The 13,818-nt window shown below is 41.9% G+C and overlaps 2 protein-coding genes across 2 annotated transcripts; one reads left to right on the top strand and one right to left on the bottom strand.

Moving 5' to 3' along the window:
* The first annotated feature begins 1,125 nt into the window (after window positions 1-1,125).
* On the top strand, window positions 1,126-5,559 carry LOC136450975 (KH domain-containing protein At1g09660/At1g09670-like). The gene is made up of 7 exons (XM_066451686.1): window positions 1,126-1,707; window positions 2,292-2,377; window positions 3,107-3,252; window positions 3,659-3,784; window positions 3,881-3,997; window positions 4,943-5,086; window positions 5,172-5,559. The coding sequence occupies exons 1-7, from the start codon at window positions 1,598-1,600 to the stop codon at window positions 5,322-5,324; spliced, it is 882 nt and encodes a 293-aa protein (XP_066307783.1). The 5' UTR covers window positions 1,126-1,597; the 3' UTR covers window positions 5,325-5,559.
* A 1,770-nt stretch (window positions 5,560-7,329) lies between these two features.
* LOC136450974 (uncharacterized) lies at window positions 7,330-10,772 on the bottom strand. The gene is made up of 3 exons (XM_066451685.1): window positions 10,517-10,772; window positions 7,829-8,003; window positions 7,330-7,589 (listed from the first exon to the last, which is right to left on the bottom strand). Exons 1-3 carry the CDS (start codon window positions 10,647-10,649, stop codon window positions 7,493-7,495), a joined length of 405 nt encoding a protein of 134 aa, XP_066307782.1. The 5' UTR covers window positions 10,650-10,772; the 3' UTR covers window positions 7,330-7,492.
* Between the last annotated feature and the right edge of the window lie 3,046 nt (window positions 10,773-13,818).

Genomic DNA, 13,818 nt, shown 5'->3' with positions numbered 1-13,818 from the left:
CATGTTTCTAGTTCATGTTTTGCCAATTGGTTTTTTCATGCCAACTGCCAAGTAAACAAAGATGAACCCAATTTATAAAATTCATGTAGTCATAAGTTGTGTTTGGTTCAAATTTTGAAAAGTGCTTCTACTACTAAAAATCAGAACGCCAACTAAATAGGTAGAACCAGAAGCTGTATTTTCAGCGCAGTACAATTTTCACACCTAGACTCTGTTTTTGGCTTTTCAGTTTTCTGCTAAATGGGTGAAAATGGAGGTACACTTTACAACTATTTCAAGGAAGATAAATAAAGAGAGAGGATATGTTTCATAGTTATTTTAACCAAATAGCTTACAATTTTTTCATAGCACATAGCTCTCCATTGTTTTTTCACATCTCACCACTAAACTAAACGGACTTATACTAGATTCTTAAAGTATATTCTATCTCCATCCTAAAAAGAATATAATCATTTTTAGGAGTCAAACCATTTAAATTTTGATCAAATTTATATCTAAAAAGTAGTCCCTCCATTCAAATTGTAAGAGCTTTTTTAGATACATTGTTTTTACTATGCATCTAGACATATTATATATCTAAGTTCATAGCAAAAACACTGCACCTAAAAAAGTCAAAGCGTCTTACAATTTCAAACGGAGGCAGTACTATTTTCTATGATATCAAATAAGATCATTGAATTAATTATAGAATATATTTTTATAGTAAACTTATCTGGAGACATAAATATTGTTACTATTTTCTATAAATTTGATCAAATTTAATGAAATTTGACAGCCACAAAATCTAGAATTATATTTTTTTGGGCGGAGAGTAGGTATATGCATGACTAACAATATGCAAAATTAAATTAACTTTTTTAAATGTACATACCGAAAAAATGTATTACATCCACGCACAAACTAGCATCCCTCCATAGAACAATATGGTCGCAATAAAAATATTTGCAATGGTCTCTAGCACAGAGCATCTGGTTTATCACAGGTTTTTTTTGTTGGAACCGTGATGGGTGCACGTATCAGAATGGGTAAAGGGACCACGAGAAAAATACAAAACAAAATAATAATAATATACTTGACTGAAATGAAAGGAGAAAAATTACAGAGCAAACTCCCGGCGCAAGCAGACCTCAATCATACTGGAGGGAGACAGAATCCAAAGCCCTCCTTTGGGTTTGTCTCTTCCTCTCTCTCCTCCCTTCTCCCACCCACCCCTTCTCCTTGCTGTGGGTGTGCTGTGGAGAGGAGAAAGGAAGGAGAGCAAGAACCAACACCAACAAGAGCTGCTGCCAACTCCTGCACAGCCTGGGCTCTCATCACTGATTGCCCACCTATTACCTTCCTCTTTTGTGATTTAGAATCACCCATCTATCCCTTATATATCTACCTTTTCTCGGTCCTCTGTGAACTCTCTCGTCTTCTAGGTTTCACAGGCCTCAAGATAGGCCTCTGGACCTAAGCTTGCAAGCAGCTGCTGTTCTTGGTTTTCTTGATTCTTGGTTTCGTGGTTCTTGGATTTTTGGGTTCTCAGGTTTCTTGTATCTTCCCCCAATCTTGCAAAATCTTGTGGTGAAGTTTCTTGTGTTCGCTGTTTGAGACCATGGACGAAAGGATTCCGCCGCCGTCCCTCTTGCAGTACTCGCAGTCCCCTGTTCATTCTTCCCCTCATCCCCTCAATTCTATGAGGTATTCTTCCTCTGAAAGAGAAAGGTGAGTGTCCGTTTCTCTATTTTGTTCATGATTTTTTATTTGTTTTCCACGATTGTTTTCCCTATTGTTCTTGGTAAGTTTTGTTTAGTTTTTGATCCTGCCCTTTCGGAATCTTTCTGAGGAGCACGAGATTTGATGCCGCGGTGGAGATTTGCGCTTAATTCTAGACTTCCGGATGCCATTTTCCCCCTTGATCAATGCTGTTGATTGTGATGGAGCAGTGATCTGTAATCATAGGGACTTTTTTTTTTGTGATGGCGTGATGGCTCGCTGATAGATTTGTTACTGCTGTTCCCCAATGGGCTAGTTGGCTACTAGGGGGACATAGGAGCTGTATGTTTGACTCGCTGCTAATGGGTGTAAATTTTGTGTATAATAAATCGCTCATTGACGATAGTCACATGTAAATTTTGATTTGATGGATCGTTCTGTATAAATCATATCAAAGTTCTTCCTTTTACATTTCATTTCTGTGGGATTATAGTTGTTTTAGATCCTTCAAATTGTGCTTCTTCTGTTGTATCACGTGAATAATAAATTCAGTATTGGCTACTGTTATACTAACGTTGATTCTTGTTTGGCAGATATCTGGCTGAGTTGCTTGCAGAGAGGCAGAAATTGGCCCCATTTGTGCAAGTTCTTCCTTTCTGTACCAGGCTCTTGAACAAAGGTTTGTTTCCTTTGCCTCCACGCATTACTAGTGTTGTTAATCTATATAGTTTTTTTAATTAGTTCAACTATTTTGTTTGTTAATGGCGCAAGACATTCACTATCATTAGTTGCTATGTTTAGATTTTCTCCAAGTCTTTTAGGTTGGGGCAGTTAATCGTATATTTGTGTGAAGTTTTGATGATCGCCTCTGCACTTTTGTATCCTTGGGTTTGTTATGATCATCATGTATTTTACTATTTGTTGATCATAAGATTTCATTAGAGGATTTTTTTTTGTGTGTGTGGATGGGTTTTGTTGTTCATTCATTTCTCATGTATCCCATTATCCTGTTTCCTTTTACTTTGTTTGTGGTGATAAAAAGGTAATGCTCCATTGAGTTATGGCTCTAAACAATAACTCATGTTCTCATAGTTGACAATGGCTTCCGTTTATGTCAACCACAAATGGCTGCTAACAATCTAGTAAATGGCTGCTGTTTATGTCAACCATTTTTTTTTTATCTTGAGGATGGTCACTGGCTCACTGCAGCTTATTCCTATTTTTTGCTAAGTGGAGTGTTTACTATCTCATTGGTACAATGCAGTTGTTCATGTCATTGTACAAATTTAGAAATCCCGAGCAGATTACATTTGCCCCATTTTAGAGTGGCATGCAAAGTATTAATCTCATTATTGTTTCTGACTTGTAGTGTAGTTGTCTAACTGAGTTCTGATTCTATTTAATGCAGAGATTTTGCGCGCATCTTCTATGGCGCCTAACCATAATTTTGTTGATCCTGAGAGAATTGAGCATGGTAGCCCATTAAGGTTACCTGGCCACCCAGTGAATGGTCAGCCAATGGATCTGGAGGGCTGGTCAGGGATTCAAACAGAGGTGCATATTCTGGCATCTGTTGTTGTTGTTGTTGTCTTTCTTTTGGTATTACATGCTTGCCTGGTCACTGGATTGAAAGCACAATTTGCAAATCGGTGGTAGGATCTTGCGTATTTAGATTTTGAGCATGCTGTTCATTTTACATTGGATCTGCAACTAATTGCGACTAGTCTGGTCTACCGATAGAATAGATATTGACTTGTAAATTGTAATAACATGAGATAGAGTGAAGATTATTTTTCCATGTCAGATTTATTCCTGGCAATCATGAAGCGTCCTGTTACTATTAATGGATGAGAGTAGGCGCTGTTGGAAATATTTTTGTTGAGGACCAAACTTTTATATTCTGCCTTAGCTTATATTGCTGCCTTCTCTTAATACGGTCAAATGTTCTCTTTCTCTCAAGGCTTCTCAGCATATGGGGGTTCTACAAGCATCATCAATGGGCTGGAATGGTGCTCCTGTACTTGCTGCCACTCCTATTGTCAAGAAAGTCATGAGGCTGGATGTTCCGGTGGACAAGTATCCTAACGTGGGTAGCTTTCGTAAATGCTTTTCTTTTAACTTTCTTTAATATGCTATGTCATATTGCCATATCTTGAATGCTTTACTCTTTGCTTTTGATCAGTACAACTTTGTTGGTCGTTTATTGGGGCCGCGAGGTAACTCCCTCAAAAGAGTTGAAGCTTCAACCCAATGTAGAGTTTACATTCGAGGACGTGGTTCGGTGAAAGACTCTGTTAAGGTAGCTAAATGACTATTTCACGTTCTTTCTTATATTTCTGATAGTAATGATATCACTGGCTATAAATTGGAATCATTTGACACTTTTTGAATGTACCATGTATTGTTGCGGTACTCCTTTATGTGAAATTTTAGGAGTTCATTATATTTGCACATTATTAGGTAGCAAATACTTAGTTAATTTCACTTTTGGCTGGACAAACTTGGATATTGCATGGCTCATATCATGACAAACCTGTGGCTGGCCCTTACTGATTTGTGGTTATGTACTCAGTTAATTTCACTCTCATATTACATAAAGTTTGTATTGTGACGCCATGCTATGATAGTGGCATTGGAGGAGTTCTGGAGAATTCTAATCAAGGTTAACATTGTACATTTTATTTTTAGTGTCAACTGATTGTGTTGTTTCTAGTATCAAGCTGCAATCTGGGCTCAGTAAGGATCCATTTACTATTTAGGACTAGTTACTGTGTGACCCACAAAACTATGTAATGTCAACATTTAAATTTTATTGGGTTTCATTTCCAGTTTAGATGTAATAGAACATTCAAAGTTAAAGTTTACTAATAAGTTGAGTAGAAATGTCATTATACTTTAGACATAGTGAGTATTTATGTCATGCAGTTTAGATACATCTATATAATGACTTTATTTATTCTCTATCGGCACACAACAGTATGATTTCATCAATGGGGTTTCCTGTATACCTCAAAAAATCTATAGGCATTAACGAATTTCAAGGATAACAATTTACCCTTGGTCTCTTTTTTTTAAAAAAAAAACTGTACAGCAGCTAAGAAAGGAGTAAGATATTATGACCATGTTTTTCTTGTTATATCTTATGCATGGCTCAGTGATTATTGGTACATTACTTTATACTTGCAATTTATCATGCCCACCTTAATGCAAATGTCCTGAAAAACATGTATGATTTCATTCATAGGAAGACAAGCTGAGGGATAAACCTGGGTATGAACACCTTAATGAACAACTGCATGTACTTGTGGAAGCAGAGTTTCCAGTAGATATGGTTGATGTGCGCCTAAATCAAGCTGTGTCCATCCTAGAGGATCTTCTTAAACCAATTGTATGTACCCTCTTTGCTCATTGCTGCCATCATCTCTTAGTAGTTTCGATATATACTGTTAGCTAATAACTGGAGCTTTTGTCAGGACGAGTCCATGGACTACTACAAGAAGCAGCAGCTGAGGGAGCTGGCAATTCTAAATGGCACACTGAGAGAGGAAAGTCCAAGCCCTCACCTCAGCCCTAGTGTGTCCCCCTTCAACTCCACCGGGATGAAGCGCGCAAAAACAGGGCGGTAATCTCTGTTCCGAAAGCTTCATCCCCCCCCAATCAATCATGGTTCAATGCCCAATTACAAGCTACTGCTGTACTGCTGGAGATGATTGGTGATGCATATGCTGGGATCATCAGTGCTGCTGGCCTATGCCTGTCATGATCTATGCGCTTTATCAACACACAACATGTCTGTGCTTGGACGAATGGTCTCTGGGCTTGTTGTTTGACTCTATTATTATTTATTCTTTGTGCTTCTGACTGCCTAAGTATTATTAACATTATTGGTTGGTTTGGGTAACAAGGCCCGGTTGGCCAGTCACTCTAGAAGCTGGTGGGGTTCAATGTGTCGGACAATAATAAGGTTTCGTTGGTGTACCTGAGATAGGCCTGGTTTAGTTCCACCCCAAAATCCAAAAAGTTGCTACAGTACCTGTCACATCGAATGTTTGCGGCTCGTGCATGGAGCATTAAATGTAGACGAAAAGAAAAACTAATTGCACAGTTTGGTGGGAAATTGCGAGACGAACGTTTTAAGCCTAATTAGTCAATATTTGGACACTATTTGCCAAATAAAAACGAAGGTACTACAGTAGTCCCAAAATCCAAATTTCGCGAACTAAACAAGGCCATAGTTGTAATATGTCGCTGTGCTGATGCTTTTGTGTGGTGCTAGTACAAGACAACCAGACAGCTATAGTTGAGGCAATGATTATTTTGCATTCATAAAATATGTGTCGTCGTCGTGCCTTCTTCATGGTTCATCTACTTGAAATCAGTGTAAATTCTCTGTTTGAGCTGTTTTGTGTGCCAAATATAATGGTGGATGGAATCAGTGTAAATCCCCTATTTGAGCTGTTTTGTGTGTGCCAAATGTAATGGTGGATGGAATCAGTGTAAATCCCCTGTTTGAGCTGTTTTGTGTGTGCCAAATGTAATGGTGGATGGAGGTGCACTGTATAGCTTGCTGCAGGCTTTTGTTTCCATGTTCCATGGGCAGGTTGTGGCCAAGATCTCATGTGCAGGACGGCAGTTCGGGCCATTAAAGTGCCGGCAGCCCAGGGCTACAGCCTACAAGACCTGCAAGTGGGGCGCAGAGCCGATCTGGCATGAAAGGCCAGTGCGGCAGCAGAAAGAAAGGCTCAATCATTCGCACGGGCGTTTTCGGGACCTTGCCAGGGCAGCCGCTTCGCGTAAAACGTCATGGATCTTTCGCTGGATTACTTGCCCCGCCACCTTTTTCTCTGTGGTCCACCCATGAATCGGCAATTGCTTTGAGTCTTGCAAATTCTCGTCGTTTCACTTCTTTTTTTAGACGATAGTACTGGTTTGATTTGGTTCGTTTGAAATTGACATGCCTTTCGAGATTTATGGAGAGCTTGGTTTTAGTGCTTGAGCACGATAGGACAAACGGGCAAACCATTGTAGGAATATCAGATGGCCGACGAATGGACTATGACTCCAAGGATAACTAACCAGCTCTATTATCCTCAAGTAGCATAGTATGGAAGAAGACGATTTCGCCATCGTCTTATTCGACAAGCTGAAATGGACGCGTGCGTTAAAATGACACTAATCAATTGCAGCCTCTCCCATGGAATAGGAAACACCGATTCTAAAATTTTCTGAAACACCAGCTGCATTTCGCTTTCTCCTAACGTCGGAATCGCTTGGACTTTGCACCATTATAGAGGGGCGCGATCGTGTTCAACATTGATTCCGGGAAATCAGGATTTCCTTCAACAAGGCAGCAGCATTATTGTTAAACACAGCACAAAACAAAACAGCATGATTAAGTTGACAAGACGCAGAAGACTAGCTTCGGTCAACATATGGGCGCGACGATAGAAAATACGTCCTGCCAGATATTTCGATACGAAAAATACTGGCGTTCCAGAAGCGCACAAGGGTTTCGACGGCGACGTCGTGGGTGATATTTCAATTCCAGGCGCCGTCGCGATCACATGGTATCGCACCCCAGCACATGGCTGGAAAACTAATCTTTTGAGCATCAGCATCGACAGGTCAGAGTATCGGGCAGCGTATCTTATGAATTGCTGAAAATATTCACTGAAACAGCAAACGAGCAAAAGGTCAGTTTGGTACCCACGGACAGAGTCACACAGAGGCACGTGTAGTGCCTCGACAAGTTTTGGTTTCTGACTATACGCAGTTCCTATATGTTCTGCTTGCTCTACATCCGCCTCCACTTGTCGATCTCCTTTGATGTTGCTTTGATCAGCTTCCTGGTGCTCCCCATCAGTTCATCAAACATGATATCAAACTGTTCACTGAAAAATGTGGGACATAATCTCATTAAACTAGGATATAGCATGTGCTAGACTGTTGTAAATCGGTGCGTACAGCGCGTGTCTACAAAATCACCAAAAGCAAACTTGGGCAACACATTTTGATACCTCTAGTCGATTGAAACTACTCACAAGAAAAAAAACACCAATGCTAAAGATGCAATCAAAATAACAAGATATGAAGCACTTTGCATTTAGCATGAAACGGATCTGCCACTTACTTGTATGCAATGCTTCTGGAGTTCTGAAATGGTCTTCTGATGTTCGAATACCTTCCTCTTTCATCATATGCAATGCCTTTACCAAAGCCATAACCAAAACCTATTCCTATTCCACATCCAGCTCCAACTCCAAATCCCAATTGTAAACCAGGGAATCCAGCTCCAATTCCTGCACCTGTTAAGATATATAAAACTTAGAAACAAACAGAGCAAGAAAACTGGAGATTCAGTGTTATGTCAGCCAACAGATCATCCAATCTGAGTGAGTAAATCCAGGGGCTAAAGTTTAGGAGTGTCACGTCGGGTGTCCATTGGGGGTGTCACATGAGTGTTCGGATAGTAATAAAAAAACAAATTACACAAGTCCTCAGTAATCCGCGAGACGGATTTATTAAGCCTAATTAATCTGTCATTAGCACATGTTTGCTGTAGCACCACATTGTCATATCATGGACTAATTGGGCTTAAAAAATTCGTCTCGCAAATTAGTCTCAATCTGTGCATTTAGTTTCGTAATTAGTCTACATTTAATACTCCATGCATGTGTCCAAACATTCGATGTGACAGGGCTAAACTTTTGCCCGAGGGAAACAAACAGGGCTATGGGTTCTGCCATTCTAAAAGTGAGAAGAGACAAAGCAAGATAATTGGAGATTTTGTTCCACCGTCCATCAGAACATCCAAACAAACATGCATTCTGCTGTCCCAAACATAGTGTTACAATGTTCTTGGAAATGGTACCTATTCTGTCATTCTGTGTGAAGTTCACTTCATTCTCTAATGGAGACATACATCATGTACATAAAATAAAAAGGGCAAAGACCAAAGAACACATACAGACATAACTTAAGTCACTCACAATCACAATAAACATTATGCATAGCAAACAAAACCACAACATTAAAAACAAGCAGAGTACAGACATCAATGATGACAATCACTTCCCATCAAGTACATCCAATAACATCTGCAATGGAATTCAGAACTCAAAACGATATAATATATTGCTGCACCTACTACACTTGCTGCCCCACTCCTAAAATAGAATCAATTTGAGAATAGCAGTGGGACACATGACTAAACACTAAGCTTTGTATTCTTGGATGAAACAACTGTTGATCTCTGAGATATTCAGTGTCAATTCAGCTTCAGCACCCATCTGCACCAGTAGAAGAAGTTCCTTCTTTTTTCTCCTCAACTTACTTCTTAAGGTCCACCCAAGGGATGCATACAACGAGAAGACTCACACGACTCTCTACTGTTTGCCATGACACTCTAGAAAGTCATTGGCACTGTTGTTTCCACAAGCCCCTGCACCCACGCAAGGAGGCAGATGATTCTTGTTTGGTGATTGAGGATAACCACAGAATCAGGGCCGGAGGCACACACTACTCCACGTCCTGTTTCGATGCCTTCGACCATGCAGAATAGGCTTTGTTGAGATTGCGGGATGGTGCTTGCTTACAAGCATCAGCTCGTTAGAGCACAAAAGCAATAGGAGTATTCTTGGTTAAAAGCATTTTATTACTTGTGTGATTTTATTCATATGCTTATATATCATCTAGTCATTGCAGACTGAAAGGATATCCAGAAGTGGATTTCCAACTATGGGAATGTACAAGGAACCTGAGGCTTGTTCCTAAATGCATGTTTCATTACTAGTAGCTTCTTGATATTATTAACACAACTGTGCTGTGCAACCTAGTGAGATATTTTGTTTGACGTAAGTTACCACCCCTTTGTGACCATTTCTAGCTCCACTGCTGACGGGAACCAATGTAGAAGAGGCAAGATGAGGCGACCATAGGCAGCCATCCAGTGGCGGAACCAGTGACTTTGATTAAGCCCCCCCCCCCCCCCCCCCCCCCCTGGGTTCCGCCACTGCAACCACCGGTGAAGCCTACCTCTGCCATGGAAGAGGATATTTTAACAGATGGCTGAGACCACAGCTCCCTGATACATTGATTATGCAGTCGTGGGAACACACAGATTATGCAACCTGCATCTTGCTAGCAGATTGAAGAACCCTGCTCCCTGATGCATTGATCAACTGCAAAATCTATCCTAGCCTCAATAATTTCACCCTCCGATGATGTACAGAGAAGTTTGCCACGAAATAGGGGGGGGGGGGGGGGGGGGCGATCCCCACCTGGAATTTTATTAGACATAGATCAAATCGTCATTACAGGTTGTCATTGGTTACAGAGCAAAGATGCCACCATGTCACCTAATCCAGTGATATGATCCTATCTATAACAGGCACCTCTGCGCACAACAAGTGCAGATTTGTCATTCGATCAAAAGAGAAGAAACAAGCATGGATTTCGACGCTTTGTTGGCAGTGAAGCGGAGCCCTACGCTTTGGCCATTCCTTTGGGTTGGCTAGACTGATCCTTAAGAGAATCAACTCCCTCCCGAATCGCATTCCATATTCACCAACGACAAGGGGAAAAGTGATAGTATATCACAACAATTCCAAGTTTCCAGTAAATTGCAACTCTAACAGTGAACCAAAAAATACACGGTTCTCGGATTAAACAATCCAACCCCGGAAATAAGGGCCCTTAGCCCAACCGTCAAAACCATCGAGAGCACTCCAGTTCGCCGGTCTGGTATGGTGCTCCGTGAACGCGTCTATGGCCGCGACACTAGAAGCACGACGAGTAAACATCGGAGAAGAGTACGCACCTCCGATGAGGCCGAAGCCCACGCCCACGCCGCAGCCGGCGCCGATGCCGAAGGCAGGGCCCAGCTTGCCGAGCACATCCGACCTCGCCACGGGGAGGCTCCACACAAGACCCCTCCTCCTGCCGCCCGACATCTCTCCCCGCCGGCTCGGTGCGCGCGCCCTGCGCAGTGCGCCCCAACCCTCCGAGCAAGGGGAGGATAGGTTCCAGACCAGACGTCTCGAGATGAGACTCCCAGGCCCCCAGCGCGTCCCGGGCTTCGGGGGCCCGTCGCACCGAACAGGACGGGAGACGAGAGGCCGAGAGGGGCCTTGGCCGCGCGCGCCTCGCCGCCCGATGGACCCGCAACCCGTGCGCGCGAAGGGAAAGGAAGCCGACGCATCGTGGGCTAAGGCCCATTTGTCAGTTGCCACTTACCACTTCCGCTAACGGAAAAAGAGCAAAGGATAAGACCGGCCCAAGCGGGCCTCTTAATCAACGCGACCGTTAGGAACAGTATCAACTAGGAGAATACCTGAGATAAAAAAAAACTAGGAGAATTGCTGCGGGGATTCCAGATAATTTAAAAAGAAATTAGACTTATAGTTATATGAATGAAATTATCTTAAATTAATTTTGGTGCATGGTTTGACACATCGATGTGGACAGCTAATTGCATGTTAGTGGATGAAGAGATTAATATCATAATTACATGTGCTAGTTGGCTATAATTGCAAGTTCTAGTGGATTGTTGATGTGGATAGCTTGCATGTTGAGAGAAATCTCTAGTGGGGTTTAGCTTTATAAGAGTATAGGATAGGATACGCGATTCATTCCACTCAAAAAAAATAAATACGTAATTCATTGCTAAAAAAATCAATACGCGATTCCTTCTCCTCCTTTCTCCATGTGTTCTTCTTCTTTCGGTCCTATTCGCTTAACTACTTCAACAGTACTTTTCAGCGAACGAACAATATTTTCCTCTCACAATAAATCAGCATAAACATCAGCATAAGTCAAATTTCAGCGAAACAAACAGACCCGCTCCTTCCACATCCTATCTTGCCCCGTCGCCACCAGCCTCCACCGTCGTATAGGCCACTAGTGATCCACCTACCGCCGACGACATCATAGCACCGTCTTTTCCTAACCTCCATCCTCTCTTTTACCGTGCTACCCCGCCACCGCCACCTCAATCGCCGTCCTAGCGGCTAGCGACCTCATTGCCGTCATCCCATCGACGCCCTTCCCTAACGCTATGGTTGATCACTCCCGTCTGTTAGACTACCTCCACCACCGAGCTAGCCACCGCAATAGGGCTCGTCCCCCTTCTAAGACCGTCAGACATAGAGATCCTCCTTGGTCGTGTCCCTCTTTGATAGGCAAAGCCCAGAAGTACATTTTCAAGGCTTTGTTACATCTTGATGTAATGCTTTGTGAATTTAATAATAGTTTCCTTTATAAAAAAATTGAAAAAAAAATAGAGATCCCCCATGGAACCCCAAAATTTCTAACCCTAATCGCTGGGAGGAAGAAGGCGGACAGGAGGAAGCCGTGCATGCAGCGTACGAGCGTTGTATAAAGATTTTTGCCAGCCCACGACAACTACGTAAGTGCGTAATATTATACAGTAATGTGTTCGTACATGAAACATATCCATACGTTACTAAGTGCTCTATGCTGACTCTGAGACAAGTTGTTTTTTATTTTCTTTCTTTCTTTTCTTGATACAAGGTCTTTGACAACTAAAAAGATGGTAGGATAACTAGATGGAGGTGAATATGCTATTTAAAACTTTAGAAGGCACAACATTTAACAACCTTGTCAGACGATTAGGAGACCTTAATAAGCACAACTCAAACCTAGTATAACAAGTGCACCTACTAAATAATCTAGGAGCAAGTCTAAGCAATTACAAGTCACCCAATCAAGCTCCTGCACAATTCTAGTGAATGAAGTAAACAACAAGCTAATCACTAGAGCACACAACCTACACAAATTAAGCTACACGAGTAATTGAGCTACTCTAGGAAGCAACTACACAAGCAATCAAGATGAACAAGTAATTGAGTAGTATAGCGCAAACCACAAAGGAGATAATAATGATACAATGATTTCACCTGATGTTTGGTTGCTTGCCGGCAACTTACGTCCTCGTTGAGGCGAGTCCAAGGATTGTTGTTCCTCCACAAACCTAGCAAGCCCTCAAGCTTGGCCCTAACATGGGCTCTTGTTTATGAGCCGGTCGATCAACTAGGCACTCCGACAAGCCTCGATTCCACTAGAGTTGCTCTTTACAATCTCTCGCAAGGATACCTCCAAGCTATCTAGATGGCGGCAACGACCAAAAGTAACAAGAAATCCACAACAACAACAACAATCCTCTAGTACCACTTGATGCTAACTCTCAAAGCAAATGAACGAGATCACTCCCAACTCACAAATTTGTGATCACAAGTGATTATGTGAGTGGAGTGTGTTCTTGAGCTCTAATAGGTGTGGATATTTGAATGGAATGCCAAGAAAGCTTAAAAGCTCGACCACAACCTCAATTTATAAGCGCCTCTCAAGAACTAGCTGTTACCAACTAACCGCGGAGAGAACATACCCAACTAGGTAGCTCTAGTGAGCACCGGAGCTTCCACACCGTAGAGCTCCAACAGCTATCTCGAGACATTTATCAGCATGTTCGCTTCCTCGTATACGATCGTGGATTATAAGTTGGAATAGTATTTTTCTCTCACACCAAACCAGCCAGCAGTAAATAATCTACGATCGTTTACGGCCTGCCGAACAAGTTGTATAGCGTGTTTGGTTTGTTGATGAGGGGAGCCTGACTCTCATATGTGAACTAGGCTCTCGCTGGCTGCAGAGATGCAAGTTGTTTTTATTTGGTTGTCTGCATGTATATAGTCTGGCTGAGAAAAGATGATGTTTGGTTGTCTGCATGAAGTCGTATTATATAAAATAAAAATAAAAAGCAAGAGATCTTATAATATTTATCTTGTGTAACTGCACTCTATAGTCTATATTTTACTTTAATGACCTCGTTCGGCTTACCCCATATTTAGTTTGTTCGGCTTCTTTTTTTCAGCCGGAACAGTGTTTTCCCTCACAACAATTCAGCCAGAACAGTGTTTTTCAGCCAGTTTCAGCCAAAATTCTGTCAGCCGAACGGGGCCATATATCTTAATGTACTTCAGAAATGTGAATGAAATCCGTTACCGAGGAGCCAAGCTCGGGACCGCCCGCCTTTTGTATCTAGAGAGCGCGAACAACCAAACCCTTCTAGCTTCTAAGTTGTATTTGGGGAGCCTGGCTAGA

This window comes from Miscanthus floridulus, chromosome 5, assembly GCF_019320115.1.
Source record: "Miscanthus floridulus cultivar M001 chromosome 5, ASM1932011v1, whole genome shotgun sequence".
Taxonomy (NCBI): domain Eukaryota; kingdom Viridiplantae; phylum Streptophyta; class Magnoliopsida; order Poales; family Poaceae; genus Miscanthus; species Miscanthus floridulus.
The sequence above is the reverse complement of the archived record's forward strand: the minus strand, read 5'-3'. Positions and strand labels throughout refer to the sequence as shown.

Coding starts and splice junctions, on each gene's coding strand:
- LOC136450975 (XM_066451686.1), top strand. CDS start 1,598: ATGGACGAAAGGATTCCGCCGCCGTCCCTCTTGCAGTACTCGCAGTCC. Junction 2,378..3,106: donor TACCAGGCTCTTGAACAAAG/GTTTGTTTCCTT, acceptor TATTTAATGCAG/AGATTTTGCGCGCATCTTCT. Junction 3,785..3,880: donor CGGTGGACAAGTATCCTAAC/GTGGGTAGCTTT, acceptor GCTTTTGATCAG/TACAACTTTGTTGGTCGTTT.
- LOC136450974 (XM_066451685.1), bottom strand. CDS start 10,649: ATGTCGGGCGGCAGGAGGAGGGGTCTTGTGTGGAGCCTCCCCGTGGCG. Junction 8,004..10,516: donor GGGCTTCGGCCTCATCGGAG/GTGCGTACTCTT, acceptor ATATCTTAACAG/GTGCAGGAATTGGAGCTGGA. Junction 7,590..7,828: donor TCCAGAAGCATTGCATACAA/GTAAGTGGCAGA, acceptor CACATTTTTCAG/TGAACAGTTTGATATCATGT.